Source organism: Lonchura striata, chromosome 4 (assembly GCF_050655825.1).
Source record: "Lonchura striata isolate lonStrDom1 chromosome 4, ASM5065582v1, whole genome shotgun sequence".
NCBI classification, from domain to species: domain Eukaryota; kingdom Metazoa; phylum Chordata; class Aves; order Passeriformes; family Estrildidae; genus Lonchura; species Lonchura striata.
In genome coordinates this window covers 13,605,074-13,623,171 of record NC_140706.1, presented here as the reverse complement: position 1 = coordinate 13,623,171, position 18,098 = coordinate 13,605,074, and the positions used below count along the sequence as shown (strand labels likewise).

Here is an 18,098-nt window from a genome sequence, read left to right as displayed (position 1 = left end):
TATCTGTATATCTTTTCTTCGATCCAGAGCGAATACTTGACAATGAAGGGCAAGTGTGATGTACAGTTTTCCTCTGAGCTGTCTGAGGAGGAAGACAATATGTATGAGACTGTAAATTCTTCAGTGCTGGAGGCCATGCATTCTTTGAGAATCCTTCCTGCCAAACCTCTACAAGAATCTGAATACGCAGGTAACATTTTCTGTCTGTGGAAACTGAATAAAACCTAGAGTTACAGAGGAACAGTACAGACCTGGAATTTTCTGTCTCTATATATATTTTTAATTAAATGGCTCAACTGGAAAATAACATTGGTAGGCAGAAACATGGCAAGAGCTTTTTCTGCTTCTTCATAATCAACAATTACCCTGATTTTCATTAGATTATGCTAAATTAATAATTACACACTGCTTTTTAATTTTAATGTTACCTTCATGGGATAAATTCTATTATCCCATTCCCCATGGAATGTGCAAAAAACTGGCTGATCAAACCCACAGCCATTTCAGAAAATCTCACTGCTATTTAAGCCTAGAAATCTTTAAGATGGAAAATATATTAAAGAACACACTGAACTTTCATCCAGATGATAATGTAGTATTCTTTCTAAACGAGTTCTCTGATGCTTTAAATAGCAGTAATAAGCAATTACTTTGAGTGTATTTCTAAAACATTCTTAACTTTGTAAGGTAGCTGCATTAATCATCTTTTGGTTTACCAAAGCTATTCTAAGTCACATTTAATGCCTAAATATACAGAGCCAATTAATTTATGGAAGTGAAATGTCATCCTAGCTGTGCATTGCTCCAATCCAATATCAACACTCCAGAGGTTTTAAACAGTTTAAAAAATGGCAGGGAGTCCTAGATGGCACAGATTGGAAACCATAAAAGAGATAACTTGCTCCAGTTCACATCAAAGTCAGCAAAAACATTTTCTACACATTTTTTGTGGGAGTCTGATGTCTAAACAAATAGATGGCTTTTAAAGTGAGTAAATTCATCAGTGTGTGAAAGGATCACAACCAGTCTGAACAAGTAGATATTCTACATTATGCTCCAAGACTAATTTGTCCATTTTATTTGAAAACCTGAAGTGAATTCCAAGTACAGTTTTTACCTTGGTTAGGAGTAAAAACTTTCATTTAGCAGTCCGTATCTTTTGTTGTTTACGTAAGATTGTCCTGAACTAGCCAAAATACATGGGTTTTGTTTTGTGATTTAAGGTAAAACACATTAAACAAAAAGCTGGTTTTTGCCTGTGTATTATGCCCAGTAACTACAATGTGGCAAGATCAAAAGAGTGAAGAAAGGACCGAAAATATATTTCAAAAGGGTAAAATTCAATGCTAACATTTTTGCCATCTTTTCCAGATAAATACCAGTGTCCTTGAAATGTAAAATTAATGACTGAAAATACAAGTTAGCATACATCCTGAGCATTTCTTTTTGATGGTCAGGGATGCAGTTTTTTATTAAAATTTAAAGTAAAAATTGAAATATTATCTAGAGACTAAAACCCCTACAACACTTGCAAAACTAGAACAACATGACAGCATTGCCAAGAACAAAGGTTCAAGTGAAAAACAAATTCAGTAATCTAACCCCAGTTAAGGTCAAATGTCTGTCTTAACTGTTTACCAGCTTATGAAGGCTTTTATTTATAATCACAGTGGGGACATTAACCATAAAGCTCTTACCAGGGTCATGCTTTTGTTCTCAATACAGCTGCTAAAATGGTTGTTAAGTTCTGAAAACAAACAAACAAAAATTAAAATGCTATTTAAATGATGAGACCTGACCTGAAAAATACATTTTGAACATTAAAACCCCTCCTTCTTCAAACATTATATTACTGAATTACTCAGGCTTGATTTTTCTTCCTCTTTTGCAGACACACGTTGCTTAAGGCCTTCAGGTACCACTTCCCCAATGAGTGAGAACCCATCTCAGCCTCTTCAATACTCAGCCGTAAGTAAAGATACTAATCCTTATTCATAAACAGATTTCCCCTTTTCTGTAATATCCCCCAAAGTACAGTCTATTTAAAGTCTTGGCCACATCACATTCCTCTGCACCAGGGCAGCCCACGTTCCTTTGAGCTGTTCCTGTTTCACTTGGCACAGATGGCCTTGCTTCTTGCTTTCACTCCCCACTTAGAGGCATTCCAGCCAGGAGCAGCACCCTTTCCACTGGGCTTCAGGAATGATGGCTAACATCACATCTTTCTTTTGGTTTATTAACAGGTTCACACATTTGATCCAGAGGGGAGAACAGTGCCAAATGTAAGAGGTATAATTTAAAAAAAAAAAAAATCTACCCATTTCTGCAAACAGAAATAGTAATTTCTACTTCCATATATATCTTTTGTACATAGGCAGAGATTACACATGACAGAATAGATACAGTTTTCAGAAGAGCATCTGCTTTCCAAAACAATCATCCTGAAAATTTTGCAATACTCTTTCAACTATCTAACACTGAAGTAATTATTTACAGGAGATATATTTTATCTCAGGAGTTCCCTACTCCTATGGGGGGGGGGGGGGGGGAGAAAAAGAGCCCTTAAATTTAAAAAATTTAATTTAATTTTCCTTTTTGCTATATTGTAAAGACATAGGAGCAGGGAGAAGCCAACATCTGAACTTTTTCACTAAAAACCTACAAGATCCCCACTGTGCTTTACTTCTAATAATGTATTTCTTTTTCACTCCCTATCCTTCTCAGGCTTTTCCCATGAATATATTGTAAAACATAATCTAATAACTATTTTTAACTAGTAATACCAACTTTAGCAATTCCCACTAAGGATTTACATCCTAGGTTGACCATTTACAAAGGCTTGTGGACAATGTTCTGACCTACTCAGAATATACTAATGGTGTGGTACATCAACTAGCATCTTTTTTTGTCTGCTGCTTTACCTTTAACCCTGAATTTGCTTCAAAATCCTTTAATTTTGAGTCAAAAATGTACCTTTAATTTTGGTCCATTTCTTGTGGTGAAATCAGAGACAAGCAGTTTTATTCTTCAAGAACCTAATGAAGTGTCCAAATATAAAATCCTCATATTGGCAGTTTTACTCAGTTGTAAGATTGCTTTAAAAGTAGGTTTCTATACACTTTTTTACATTTCATTTACTTTGGATGTAGTCAGCTACTGAAGAATTAAATATCTGATTATCTTTGCAAAGAAATGGTATTTTTTATCTTACCATTTTCTAATTTTAGAACCACAAGGTAATACGGTCAAAAATACTGCAATTGCCAAGCCAAGAAAATGTGACCCTTTTGTGTTTGCTGTAACAGCTTATTTTTAGAAAGTATTATAATTTGAACAGTCAGAAAAATAACTCAAAGAATTCCATGTAAAACAGCATTTGCTTTTTTCCCCCCTTATTTCACACTGTAATGCAAAATGTAGAGAGAAGTAATTCCTACAGATGATGAGAAAGTAAGCACTATATAGGTTGAAAATGAAAGGTTAGGTTGATTGTTGTGAGCAAATCCCCATGTAGCCCAAAAAAAAAAAAAAGATGAATTGAGATAAATTTGAGTAAGCCAGCTTCAAAATCTGCAGAAATCAGCAGGCAAGGACAGTTTGACTGTTTATTTGACACATTGAATTCCACCAGGAGGTTGGATTTACATGTCTCCATGTGATGTCTGCTGATGTTAAGATGAGCCAAAGCCAGTACTGGATGGTAAATTAAACTCTGGTGGTTGAGAATATTTTTAGTATTTCTTGAGTGAATAGTGCTTGTAGAGAACACTATTATTTTTATATAATAGCTACACTGATTTTAAATATTTCCTAACACTTTTTGTCATGCTCAGTGCTATTAAGTGGCCTTGCCACAAGATGGCATAAATAGCACAGAAGACTTTTTTTCAGCAGTGTTTTCTAGAAATGTTAAACATATAAGGTACCATTATTTTATTTAGAGCAATTAGTTATGGTTTATTTAAAGGAGAGCTTGAGATATGTTGCATGTCTTTTGCATTAGTTAGGATTTCAGCATGTAGAACTTAGGAAAATAATTTCAATATAGCAAAAATAAAGTTAAGGTTATTTTTAGTAGTAAGATGTTAATTTAAATTAGTAGTTAGTAGTAAGATGTTAATTTAAATAGTCAGTCATATTTTGGTATGTTTTAAAGAAAATTAGAATTTATTTCATTGGTTTTAAGTATTTTAATAATATTCTCTACAAAAATAAAACCAGAGAAAAATGAATCCCTAACTCAATAAGCATATATATTTCTATGTATATAAAGTCTCTGAAAAATATTTAAATTTACAATACCTGAATAAATATCACCCTCAAATGTTTCATTCTGAAAGCAAGAGCAGAGTTCTATAGGTAGAGCCGGGAGAAGGCAAGGAATGGGGTTGGACTGCCCATAATAATAGCAACAATACCAGAATAAAGCTGTAACTTCATTTGTGAATTATATGGATAGCGCTCTACTAAGAATTATTTGTAATTATTCTTAGGAGGAAGAATGAAAGTACATGGATACCAGGTAAGTAGATTCTCTTATCATTAAAATTTTTACTGTTTATTTTGCCATTTCATAGATTTTTAAAGGCAGGCTGCCATTTTGCTAGCACTAGCTAAAGGAAAAGAAAACTCCTATCTGCAGTCCTACATTATGTCACTCACTTGCATTCACATGAGGATGTCTTTTATTCCTGATTTTAAAATGCCATGTTACAGAATGATGTTTTGTGCTGCAGAGCACATAAACCCTTTGACTCTTGACACAGGCATGTCTACTTAATATAAATTCTTCATATTTCTCTCTAGTAAACTAAGGGGGGAGGGAAGCTTACAGAGATTTTTGTTTCCTCTCTTTTCCAGGAGCCCACACCTCCCCCACGGTAAGATCCCATCAGAGATCACTTACCTGTGCTCCCCGGGGAACCGGTGCTAATGAATGCTCCCATCCATCTGTGCTGCTCATGCTAATGAGGTGACTGGAAGTGAGCCAGCATCCTTTCACTGCTGCCTCTCCTTGGACTTAGCAGGTTCTGATATGGAATTAGGGAGAACAAAACACGAGCTCTAAGCATTCATAGCAGGAGCTCAGGCCTGCATCTTCAAAACCATCTTGACTGTGCCTGCAGACAAGTCAAAAGCCTAGAAACCTTGAATCTGGTGGGGAAAAAAAAATGCCACCAATTCTATTGGTGCCTTAGGCTCTGTTCACTGTGATAATATTGGCTTCATTCTCACTTAAATGAATTTGCCAGTGCTTTGTGCTACACAGCAAAATCATGTATGGAAATCAACTGGAATATTTTCACTTATTTCCACAGAAGATAGATCAAGCTCTATTCCACAAATATATTTATATATATATATTCTATATATTTCTATATTTTTCTATTATATGCTCACAAATAAAAAATTAATTGCTTCTTGATTTTGTCAAACTCAAATAATAAATGCTATAATTTTTAAAATCCTTTCAAAGGGTCATCTAGGAATGGCAAGTTTATTCCTCCATGCCTACACTGACTGTTCCAAAAGAGAAAAAGAATTTTAAAGTATGATTAGCATTACATATTTAAATTTAACTATAAAAAATATGAAATACCATAAAAGGGCAGTAAACCTCATAAATTCAAAACTGTAATAGTGCAGGAATGACAACATTCTCAATCCATTATTCTCCAAAATTTCAAAAATTTCAAAAATTTGTTTCTGGTTGTATTATAGTGGCCAGAATGGTTCTCAATTCTCTAACTTGACTTAAATTGGGGATGTACTGTGCAAACATACAAGGCTCCCACCACTGAAGGCAGTTCTGCCAGATACCTTGATGCACCTCCAATGTTGTCCAGCCAACCTCTCCATGCTGCAGCTTCCAGCTGGAGCTGGGCTCTGACTGCCTGGTCTCACAGCACAGACAGGGAGTGCCCACATCCCTCAGAAAACACCAGGCCCATGTTACCTGTGTGTTTTCTGGGATAAAGAACATTTTCCTCTGTGTCTGAAACTGGATTGTGTTCACTAGACCATATATGCAGCCATACCCACCTGGAAATATCCACACTGCAGAGCTGTACTTGGCACACACTGCTGAGGCACACAAAAGCAGTTTTTAGTGGCACAAAACACAGTGCAGTAATGTCTTGCAAGGGTAGAATATTATCCAACATTACTATTGCTGTTGAAGGGCCCTGAAGAGCTCCTGGATCTGAGCTTGGCTCAGCACAAATACATTGAAATACTCTCAGAAAATTCCAGTCTCTTACTTCTAGAACTTGTGCTTAAAATACAGTCCCTGCACCTCCTTTATTCCCTAATAGCTCTTCAAGGTCTCTTTTGACTTCTCTAGGCCTCTGAAGATGCTGCCAAAGCAGTATCAGCTCCTTCCTCCAGAGCCAAGGATAAACAGCCAGGTCCTTCACAAGAGGAACACGCTCAGCCGAGATCCCACCGAGATACCAGCAAATGTCACAAGGTACAGTGCATTCCTCATCTTCCTTCCCTGAGAATCAAAACACTCTCCCTGCTCAAACCACAACATTTTACTTCTGTCCCACCTCTGCTTTTGCTTAAGGAAGTTACTCTTTAGACAGCTGTGAATAATTGAGAGAAGTGGTCTTTATGTAATGTGACACTGGCATTTAAAAAAAAAAAAAAGGACTGAGAAAATAATGGTAAAGAAGTAGAAAAGCAGACAGAATTTTCATGAACATTTTCTTTAAGATTTTTTTTCCTTAATGATATTTAGAGGTCTTGCAACCCCTTTTAAGTACAAAAAATGCTATTTACTTATCACAGTTAGTGAATCTAGTGATGGGGAAACACACTGACTGCACCAGAGATACAGAAACTCACTCCACATCCCAAAGACATTACATTCAGCAAAAGAAATGACTCATCTGTAGGCAGAAATCTGGCTTCAGCCCATGAGACCAATGAATCCAAGCTACAAATCACTTCTTGCCCTTTCCATTTTGCACTCCTCAGCCACACAACACCCATGGACACAAATCCAGGGGCCATGGGGTATGATGCTCAAATGACTCTTGACAAAAACCTATAGCAGCCAGAAGCTGTGTCAATCTTGTCCATCCTTCCTTAAATTATTTCAAATTCAGCTCATCAGGATGGAATTTTGCTTCATTTTACAGCTGTCACTTCAAATCCTTTGGGGGGAAAATAAGCTTACAAATCAAACAAATAATCTTTAAAGTATGTATTTAATGAGTGAGCTCTAATTATGGGTTATTGGGGTGGTGTTTTTTTCCTGAATGGTGCTTTTTCATGACTTAGGTTCCAAAATATGTTGGTTGCAAAGACATTTTATTAGTATGAAGTAGCTTCATATTGAGATGCAAGACTTGACACAGAGCTGCAAAGTTCCAAATCCCACAACTGGTCCCCTCCCTTGGTAGGGCAGCACAGGGTGAAAGCTTTGTGAGAAATGTTATAATCCATGTTGCCAGCTGATATCAGTATGCAGAGCACTTGGATTTAAAAGGTCCTATTATACAGCCAAATTCTGTAATATAAATACATGTCACGTCTATTGCACTAGGAGATTTTATCACACGAGTAAGACAGAAGTGGAACAGAATAAGATAACACAATATCTGGGGGAGGCACTTGACAAATTTCTCACAAGCACTTCACTCAAAATATTTCTCACCCATCCTCAGTCCAGTTACAGCTTTGTAAGAACAAAACATATGAGCTGCAGAGGGAAGGAATATGGCACCACAGTTTACAGTCCTTTGCTAGACTGTAAGCAAAGCTGTCCAGCCATAGATGTGATTTAGGAGTACAAGTCTTCTTTTCCAATAAAATTTGGAAGACTTATAAAATTTAACACATCATTATTTGTACAATCTAAAAAAACAGCTTTATAAAAAAATAGGCAAGCGCAGGGTCCTGGAATGTATATTAGAAGCTCTGTTGTGATTGAAATTTTTATATGCCTGTGGTTAAGCAAGGGCCATGTCCCTTGGGGGTGGAGGCCAGCCCTGCAAGCACATCTTTAATGTCATGGAATTTTACCACACACCCAGTGTCCTGAATATGGGCTTTCACACACCAAGTAATGGTCCTGGAGACCAAGCTAACAAATTGAAGAAACTAACACAAAAACAACTATCCAAATCAGAACAGTTCCTCTCCTTTCTCCTAGCCTTCTTGAATAATACAGATAATTTCCAAATTTCTTGCCTCAGGCCTCCATGCTGATTGATGTTTTCAACACAGACATGAGGAAGAGAGCCCTTGTCACTGTTGAAAAATAGCTCCCAGGGTTTCCTCTACCAGATCTTCCTTTTGTCTTCTGACTGATTTAGCAGAATTATCTCACTGTCATATTTTTTCAGTCCAGGAGATAGGCTAAACAGAGATTAAATCTCAGAGCCTTCCAAAAACTACTAGATGCTTATTCACACCTTATGTTGCTAAATAGCTTGTAAAATCTGGTACCCTGTCTCTTTTATTAGGAAATACACACTGCTAAAAAGTGTAAGCTTTCATCACAATCAAAACATCTAACAAAAGATGTCAGACTCAATACCTTATCCATTTTATTTGGAAGGAGGATATTTCTTTCCCAGGAAAGGATGATACTCCTGTTGATCAGTCATATCAGGAGAAGGCAGAAAAATACCTTAACACCTACTTAATGAGGGCCATGAGGAACATTCTCCACTCATCTTTTCCTGTTTTGCACCTCCTTTCCTCTACACATTCCATTTCAGCTCTGTATTTCCTTTTTTAAGTTCTTCAGTCTTCAAGGAGCTTATTTCCATTTATAGCTGATTCTAAAATGTGTAATGAGACCTTTTGGCATGAGATGAAAAGTGCTGAAGTTGATACTCCTCTTTTTCCCCCTCCTCCCAGTATAAATCCTTAACAAAGTTGTACTTTACTATAAGAAATTCAGTGGACACTATTTCTTTTAAGGAAGTCCAAGATACTTCTCCTGAAAATAAGTCATGTAAAAATAACATGCTTATGAACTTCTCCAGCAGTAGCAAAATCCTTCTCTTGTCAAGATGTAATCATCAGTGATGATGTACTCAAAGTGATTTTATTTTATCATAACTAAATGTTTTGCTTATTATTCTTTCTTTTCCAGACATTCATCTGTTAAGGAATCAAATCAAGTAAGTATTCATCTTTGTATGTATTAGGACTATAAAAGCAAGACACATTCCACAGCTACACAGTATGTAATAGTATTTTTGCCTATTAGGTTAAAAAAAAAAGTAAGTCATATTAGCTTTGTGCCATAAAAGTGTCCATTGTCCATTTTTAATGTGTGTTCCAATTTCAATACTGCTACTTCCTGAATGGGGTCAGTTTCTGAATTTGTTTGCAGAAATAAAAACATAGGTACAGTGCAAAGCTACCTGTCCAATAATCCACACAAAGCATCTCTTGTAACTGCCTGATGTGGATGCCTGTGAAGAAGCAGCAGCAGGAGATGCTCTCCTTCAGACAAACAGAGATTCCACATACATTTTACAAGCAGAAAACTGAAATTATAAGGTCAACAGAGGAGTGTAACATTAATGTAATATAAATACTTCAAATATAAGATGGTCCATTTCAATAAAAACAAAAATGGTCAAATTTTAAATCTAGTTTTACCAGTCCCTGCTATCCCCCAGCTCCGTTTTGCTTCTCCTTCACTCACTTTCTATGCAGACCAATGAAGTAAAGCAGAGGAAATGGTTCTAGCAATAAGGGAGTTCAGTTATGACAAGTGCTTTCCTATAAAACTTATTAAGAGATACAGTCCCTACAATCATGCACTGATAAAGGATGTTTGTAAAATTTGGAAAGAGATTATCATTTATAGCATTTTGTGCTTCTTACTTAATGTTTTAGTTCCTGCACTAATGTGGTCCTACTGAATTGGTTTTATTATTTTTTCTCATTAAAGGGAAGAGAAGATAGGAATCTACAGTAGTTAATCCCAACTGTTTCCTTCCAGAGCAAGTTGAAGCACAAATCTACGGATTTCTCTAACTTTTAAATCCATTGAGTTTTCCTTCTCCACAGTTCTGGCTGGGAGGCTGCCCCAAACCTCACTCCTCTTGGTTAGAGGTCTTAGTTTGAAAGATGATGACAAAAACATGGTTTGATAGCAATATTGTAATCAACACTTACTGCTTAAAAAAATTATATATTGGCAAGAAAGATAATATTTAAAAAAAAAAAAAAAAAAAAAAGCTTTTTCTTGTCCTGGATACTGACTCATTACAAACCAAATATGAAAACACTCCCAAGAAAAATAAATATCTTACAGCTGTAATTAATATTTCTGGCTGGAAATTGTACAGCTGCACAAATACCTCAGCTCTTAACAGACTCTTAGTTTGGCTACATCATAAGGAAAAATATTGTGTCTCATGACACAGAAAAGATAAAATTTAATTTTGATCACTTCCCATTCCTATAGATATGAAGGCCTAAACAGTTTCAGTGTGACCTGGAGACAACAGAGTTGCCTTGTCAGGGTTTCAAACACCAAAGAGCAGGTCAATAGCTTTGAGAGAAGGACTGCCCTTCACCAGTAGCCAGACAGGCTGCAGGAAAGGGTACTGAGGAGCTTCTTGAAATTGGAAATGACAAAGGCAAAATGCTACCTAAGAATGAACTAAACCCTCTGCTCAGCTCAGAAGGACCTGGGGACCAAAGGCTGAACAAGAGCCACTGGTGTATCCTTGACAGCCATGAAGGCCAAGAGCATATCAAGCTGTGTCAACAGAAGCATTGCCAAGAGAACAAGGGAAGGGACTATTCCCTTTTACCCATCACACAGCAGGCAGCACCTGGAGTGCTGCTCAAGGCTGAAGCTGACAGGGCAGAGAGGGTCAGCACAGGGTCAGCAGGACATGCAGTACCTGCCCTGTGAAATGAGTCTGGTGGGACTGGGCTCCTTTTGCCTGGAGGGGAACCCTGGGGGAACTCAACAGATGCCAGGCGGTGTCTGAGAGATGTTGGTCAGAAAGAGCATGGTGCTTTACACAGTGCACAGTGGAAGTACAAGAGGCAACAATCTTGAAATGATGAAGGTTTCAATCAGAAATAGGGAAAAAAAATTATTGAATTTTTTCTGTTGGGTATTGAAAGAGGTTTTCCAGATAGGCTGTGAAATCTGCATTCTGGGAGCTTGGCAAAACCCAGCTGGTTAAAGCTTTGAGACCCCAGGTCTCATCTCCCAGTTCTCCATGCTTTAAGCAGGAGCATGGGCTAGGACCTGCCCAGATCTTGTCCAGCCTGAATAAGACTTGAAATAACTAATAGGTAAACATTACTGGGGAAGTAACTTATAAGGAAGGTTCAAAATGCAATATCCAGCAAAAAAACCCCTATTTTTCTCTTTAATATTTATGTATTATAGTCTTAGATGCATCAAACTAACAAACAAAATAATTGATATTCCCATCATTTTGATCTGTGAATAAAAATAATAAAGAAATACAGTGAAAGTTTAGGAGCCAAACTCCAATCTTTAGAAAACTATAATTCTTATTTTTAGTATAATATGCTGGATAAAGACTCTCCACACAGTGATTTTGAATCAAGTATCTGCCATGACAGTAAAATAATTTTACTGTCAGTTAAGGAGCCTGAAAAGAAGTGACTAATTTTAATCTTTGTGTCTCTCCAGTCAACCATAATCAATCTCAATTTAATACAAGATCAAGGAAGGAAAACCATATTGTAAGTTAAACTGATACACAACAGTCATCATGAAATGGTGATCTTTGCAGTAAACCACATGTTCACTTACACCCCTAAAAAGTTCAATTCTCATTGTTGGTTGCAGACTGAGATCAGTATTTATTATTTGTTTTTGCCAAAGTGATCAGGAATTAACAATTGAATGTCTATAAATTATTTCAAACTGGTGAATAGTTGGGTCTGTTGGGGTAAATTCAAGTTAATCCAAAGAAAAATATTTACTATATTATTATTTTATATAGGTATCTGGAAGAGAGCAAGGTCAGTATTCAATAATATGATAATAACTTGTTGTCTTTCCTTTATATTCCAAAATTAAAATATTCTGTCATTAAAATTCTAACTGAAACAAGAGACATCCCTCAGGTATACATCTGCTGAGAATGGAGAGAGTTAGAGAGACCTCAAAAGTTGCTGATGAGCAACAGAAAAAAAGGAAACTTACCTTGGCCTTAGCTACAGCTATTTGGGGAGCCAGGGTAACACATTTGTCCTAAGCAAATGTCTGAAGGTTTTGGGGGAAATAGAAGTGTTGGTGCCTAAAAAAAATCAAAACAAGAATATCCAAAAGAGATCTGCACAGAGGTCATCACCGTTCTGTCAGTCTTGCTGCTCTACCATTATTAGAAGGTGAGAATTTTGAAATAAAGTTTTTTGAAAAATTTAGGTTTTTAAAGCTAAAACAAGTTCTAAAAAATTGAAACCTCCAATGTTTTAAAAACATGTCAATTCTTTAGATGTACATACAGCTTTGAAAAAATGGCTTAAACCACTCACTAAGTCCATATGCACAAAGGTCTACTACAATGTTACTCCAAAATACTTTGAAGATAGATACAAGTTACAGGGCTTTCGTGCTGTTTACACTTTGTGTTAATAAATTCATCATTTCCTCTGGCTTTTCCTTTTGTGGATTAAGGCACCATTTCCTGATTTTCAGCAAGAAATAGAATCCACTGCATTAATAAATGCAATGCCTATCCTGTCCTATAAAAAGGATTTATGAACTCTCCACAAACTTCTAGTGCAACATTCCACATTATTTACTATTATGTGAAGCCATATTTGGCATCAGCAAACCCTGTAACATCCCCCATGTAACATTCAGTACCAGTCCAACTATTTCCCACTGAAATCATTAGCTGACCCGTTCAAGCCAGACTGATTACAGCCCTTTAAGGTTTCTATTGAACTGCCTCACCCTCATGTATGAATTTACTTAATTTTCTTCACAGTAGCTCCTAGATGCTCTCAGACAAAAGAGGAAATACTAAATTCTTATCATTTTTACTAACAGTTACAAGTTTGAGGAAGAAACCTGAAGTACCTTTTCAAGCACAACAGCATCCTCCTGAAGCCAGGTAGGAATAGAAGAATTTCAGGAGTTTGTACTGGGTGCTTCAAGGACTAAACATTCTGCCCTAGAAAATTGTACTATGCAATAAAAGCAAAATGATACCACTTTCTGATGCCATGCAGTGATAGTTTTGCCCTGATGCATGACAAGAACATCTTTGGGAATTGCTTTCAAGCTATTGTAATTGCACAGCCAATTTTTATCTTTAAAAGCATGCTGCTGTATACATTTCTGCTGCTATTTCTGTGATAGAACTTCTTTATACAATATATTTAACACCCTATCTCCAGCCTCAGCATTTCCTCTCCCCCTCATTTTCTATTTTAATTTACAAAGGATACACACCTGGCTTTCCAAAGGCCGATTATTCTTCCACAGAAATCTTCCATAGTTAGACATACTTTGTTTTTCTAACCTATACAAATCTTTCCTTTCTAAGTGTCTGTAATCTCTTTTCTACTGAAATATGCAACAAAAGCCAAAAATATAGGAGACAGCATAGGAAGTATATGAATGATTTAACATCCTTCCTAGACAAATACAGAATCTCTCATGTAACATTGTTTACAGTAATGGCATTTCTCCAGGGCAATATTATTGTGTGGAGTAAATATGACCATATTTGTGATCCCTAGTATTCTCTTTCTTCTTATGCTTTTGTTATGTCGAGTTATTTGGTCAATATTCCTCCTAGTGAAACACAACAAAATACTAACTGGCCAGCCACTCAGGAGCAGTTTCGAAAACCAGAACAGGCAGGGAAGAATTGCCCCCTGGGTCTTCCTATAGAGGCACTGGGAACATCAGCTGAAATTAGCAGAGAACAAAAGCAAACTGTGCTTCACTACACATGCACTTAAAATATGGAAATCTTATGGAGAGTAAAAAAAAAAAAAAACCCCAAAATTCAATGCAACTTGAAAAAGTGAGTCGTGAAAATAAGGGAAGTATGTCAAGACACTAAATACACAATTACCACCCAAAACCTGGGAAGGCCCAAAGCTGCTATCAGTAAGAGAAAGGGGTACTCTGGGGAAGTACAGATATGCACAGCTCTCTAATTTGACTCTTACACTGCCACTAAAATAAATACTTTTCTGACATTACTTCTATTCATTGCTTTTTCCTAGCCCTCAATGTAGATGGAGATCTAAAAACTTTTGCAGATCAGGTAAGAGCTAAAGATTGCTTTGAAAGCCAAAGTAAACATGGAAAAATAAGAGTAAGAAACAGATTCATTTTGTTACGCTTGTATGTTTGCACTGAGGATTTTCAATGCACTTCCTACTGTCCTTGACACCTTTAATTGCTTCTGCAAATGCCCTTTTACATATATATATATATATATATATATATATATATATATATATAAAACCCAAAAAAAAAAAACAAAACCTAAGCTGTGCCAAGAACCTATTAGTGCATAACAGGCACTTTTGGTAAAAGCAAATACCACCAGGAAGAACATATGGATTGCATTATTTCTTCAGATCAAGTAGGATTGAAATTAACTTTGGTCACTGCCAGGCTAACCAAGCCTACATCCCCCAGCTTTGCTTCACAGGCCCCAGCTCCCAGATTCCGGTGGGCTCCCTCCATTGAGCTGCTTCCTTCTTGTGCTGGGGTGCAATTCCACACACTCCCCTCTAGACACCTTCTAAAAATCCTTCTTTACATAGTCTGTAAAGCTCATCTAGGTCTCTGCTGCTGCCACTTCAGACACTTCCTACCATCCTTAGCAGGGCTTTTGCTCCTTTAGGCTCTCTGGGACAGCAGAGTATCCTTTTTCCTCTGTCCCTCTTGCACGCCTGAAGCAACAGGGAGAGAACAAATAAGTAGCTTTTCCCCTGCTACCCTATAATTGCCCTTAAAGTCTATATTTGGCTTAAAAATATTGTAAGAACAAATATTAATTTTATTAAAATCTTATTTCTTGGCAAGGTGTTGTTAGCTCCATCTCAGCCGGACTTGGTACATAAGCATTGCAAGAGAATTTTAATTTTACCCTTCTTGTCCCACACCTTAAAACACACCAGAAAAAAAAAAAAATCTGCAAAAAATACACAGCACAGGTCCACAAAGCAATTATGGTCCTAGCAGTGGGGTCTCTTTAAAAAGAAAATTCTAAGGATGCCAGCTACTAAAAATGCAATGCAAACAAAAATGCTAAAATTATGATCCAGTGAGCTGAACAGTAAAAATATTTCATATTTTGACAAGTCAAAGTGATTGCAGAAACAAAAGGTTGATGTCTGGTGCCAGGCCCTTTGAACAGTGATTTCATTACTGAACAGACTGATTGCCTGCTGAAGATCATGGCTCTTTGTCTACTGCTATCAGTGGATCTTGTTTTAAAAACAAAAGTAATGCAGTTATAAATCAGAACATGGTACAAATATGAAATGGAACAGTGAACACCACTTCCCTTCTGTAAAATAAAGTCTTCCTAGTAAAATTTAATATTGTCATATGCTACACACCGGCATAACAGTAATAAACTGATAAAGCATGAACAGATAAAGCACAGTGAAATACCACCTGACAAACAGCACTGTCTCTGGTGACAGTAACCAGAAGGAAAAGATGGAAGCCATTGATAAACACATTTTTCTCATTTACCTTTAAAATGGACGCTGGATCATTTCTCCCACCAGCACTGCATGAAAAACACAAAACTGTTTTCTGTTATACAGCAGAATATGGTGGTTTTCAACTTCAATTAACAATTTTTCCCCATGTCACATATGTGAAAATTTACAAAGGAAGGACGCCCTTGCTTTTCTGTGGCTGTTTCTGCATCCTCAGAGTCAGCCTAAGCCTCCTGTGACTTCTTGTGCTCCTGACCCAGCCCCTGCACTTCCTTAGCTCCACAGGGACCTGGCTAGCTGGGTCTAGCTAGTAGAGATAGCAAATCACATTTGCTTTGAAAGATTTCAGCTCCTCCAGGCCCCTGCACGGAGCAGGCACACACAGCCAAAGACCAACACCTTCTCCTTAATGTCAGAGCAACCTTACCCCTTGGCCCAGAATTTGCTAACTGAAACAAGTCACAAAGAAATTCATCAGCATGGCAGAACTTCTGCATCATCTGAGGTTTCAACAACTTGGTAGAAACAATGCTAGCTGGCAATGGAATAATGAGAGGCTTTCATATGATCCAATGTAACAGTAACTGGGATCCAACACAAATAAAAGAGACTCAAAAGGTGAAAACAGAACAGAATGAACCATTATCCTTGTCCCATATTTAGTATTTTATTTAGCATTTGCTGTTTTATTAATAGTTTATTACTTTGCTATGTGCACAATAGCCTGTCAGATTAAAGTCAATTAAAATCCATCAGGAAACCTATGTGTTAAATCTCTGGGGGCATTAATCTGAAATCACTAATGCTGCATTAGCACAAGACCACTCTTCACAGACAGCTCTAAATTTTAAAGGTTAATATCGCAATACTCTAAATTAAAAGTACTATTCTCAAAATTACTCAGTAAAAGATAGTATAAAATTAAATTACAGCTTTTAAAAATGCAACCTTTTTCCTTCTGAATTTACTTTTACAGGTTCCACATTAAGTATAGATAACTTGACAGTGAAGAAGCCACCACCTCCTACATCATATGCAACATGCAAAAATAAATCAAAACATTTGCTTGTAGAACAGGAAATGCAATCTCTTACCAAACCCACTGAAAAGGTAAAGACCAGCTTTGCTACAAAAAATTACAAGTCTTAAGGAAACAGGACTAACACTATATGGCACCACTCCTGACCCCCCATGAAAGCCGTGGATGTTCAGCACCATTGAGAAAGTCCAATATGAGCTCTTGAAACCATGGATAAGAACTTAAATGTCTAATTTGATTAACAATTCGTAAACAGATTTCTCCATATAGATGCATTACCATTATATACTGTGCTGCATGTGCTTTAAATGCAGATTAGATACAATCTGGTTTTTCTTCTGCCAGTTTTTGTTGATTTCTCTGCACTGATTATGCTATCTTAAAATTAAGGATTTAAACAAATGTGAGTGGTATGTTGGAGAATATGATCGCCATAAAGCAGAGAAGATACTGTTACAGAAAAACACTGTAAGTACCATTTATCTCAAAACATGGGAGGTAAACTCTTGGGGGAAAACTTCTGTAAGCTGTCCACAATGGCTTACAAGTTTTGTTGTGAACTAACCATACAATCCATAATTTAAATCTGTGTCATTCAGGATGAGACATTCTTGGTTAGAGATTGTTCAAAGAAATCAAAGGCTGAACCATACGTTTTGGTTGTTTATTATGGAAGAAGAGTATACAACATTAAAGTACGATTCCTGGAAGAAAGCCAACAATACGCGTTGGGAACAGGGCTCAGAGGAGAGTGTGTAAGTAAAATCCCATCTGCTGTTACAGCCTATAGCTTTTATGTTAGACTTCACAAGTTCTTAATACTAAATATTAGTTACAAACTCTCCCACACAACAAACTTGCTGTTTCATTAAAGTTTATTTTACAATACCCTCATTTTAAGTGTCTCAAATTTGAAACAGCTTCAACATAACTTAATACCAAATTTTGCACTCCATGCTCAAATTCAGATTTAAATCAATTAAAAAATCTCCTAAATACTTATTATCTACTGAAAGTAATATCTGCAAAGTAAAAAGGAAAGATAAGTTCTACCTTTTCTGGTATACACATATTTTAGCATATTTTTAAACTTGTGATAATTTAAGCAGGCATTTTCAAATATATACAGCTCCACATATCTGACAGCAGGACCTGGTGCTATGAAGCAACAGGATAACAGTTGTCATGGATATTCAGAAGCAATTAAATCATGTGGGTCCCTAGCAATCAGTCTTTCAGATATGGTAAATTTCAATTAGAAAATCCCTTTAGACAAGCAATGCTTCTTTACATAATTAAATTCAATAATAGTAATGATAAGAGTCTAATTCTTATTCTACATATATGGTTAAAAAAACACTGTATCTGCAAGTTTTCTTGTGTT

General features: G+C 36.5%; 1 protein-coding gene across 2 annotated transcripts in view; it reads left to right on the top strand.

Annotated features, from left to right (window-relative positions):
- CLNK (cytokine dependent hematopoietic cell linker) overlaps nt 1–18,098 on the top strand; it is a 38,509-nt gene that overhangs the window by 11,135 nt on the left and 9,276 nt on the right. For both annotated transcript variants that reach the window (XM_085577699.1, XM_031504576.3), the window contains 13 exons: nt 28–190; nt 1,892–1,968; nt 2,244–2,289; nt 4,494–4,522; nt 4,861–4,880; nt 6,344–6,469; nt 9,113–9,140; nt 11,973–11,991; nt 13,028–13,091; nt 14,218–14,258; nt 16,652–16,785; nt 17,105–17,182; nt 17,314–17,469. In XM_085577699.1, coding sequence (XP_085433825.1) covers nt 28–190; nt 1,892–1,968; nt 2,244–2,289; nt 4,494–4,522; nt 4,861–4,880; nt 6,344–6,469; nt 9,113–9,140; nt 11,973–11,991; nt 13,028–13,091; nt 14,218–14,258; nt 16,652–16,785; nt 17,105–17,182; nt 17,314–17,469 — 981 coding nt within the window. The remainder of the gene's footprint in view (nt 1–27; nt 191–1,891; nt 1,969–2,243; nt 2,290–4,493; nt 4,523–4,860; nt 4,881–6,343; nt 6,470–9,112; nt 9,141–11,972; nt 11,992–13,027; nt 13,092–14,217; nt 14,259–16,651; nt 16,786–17,104; nt 17,183–17,313; nt 17,470–18,098) is intronic.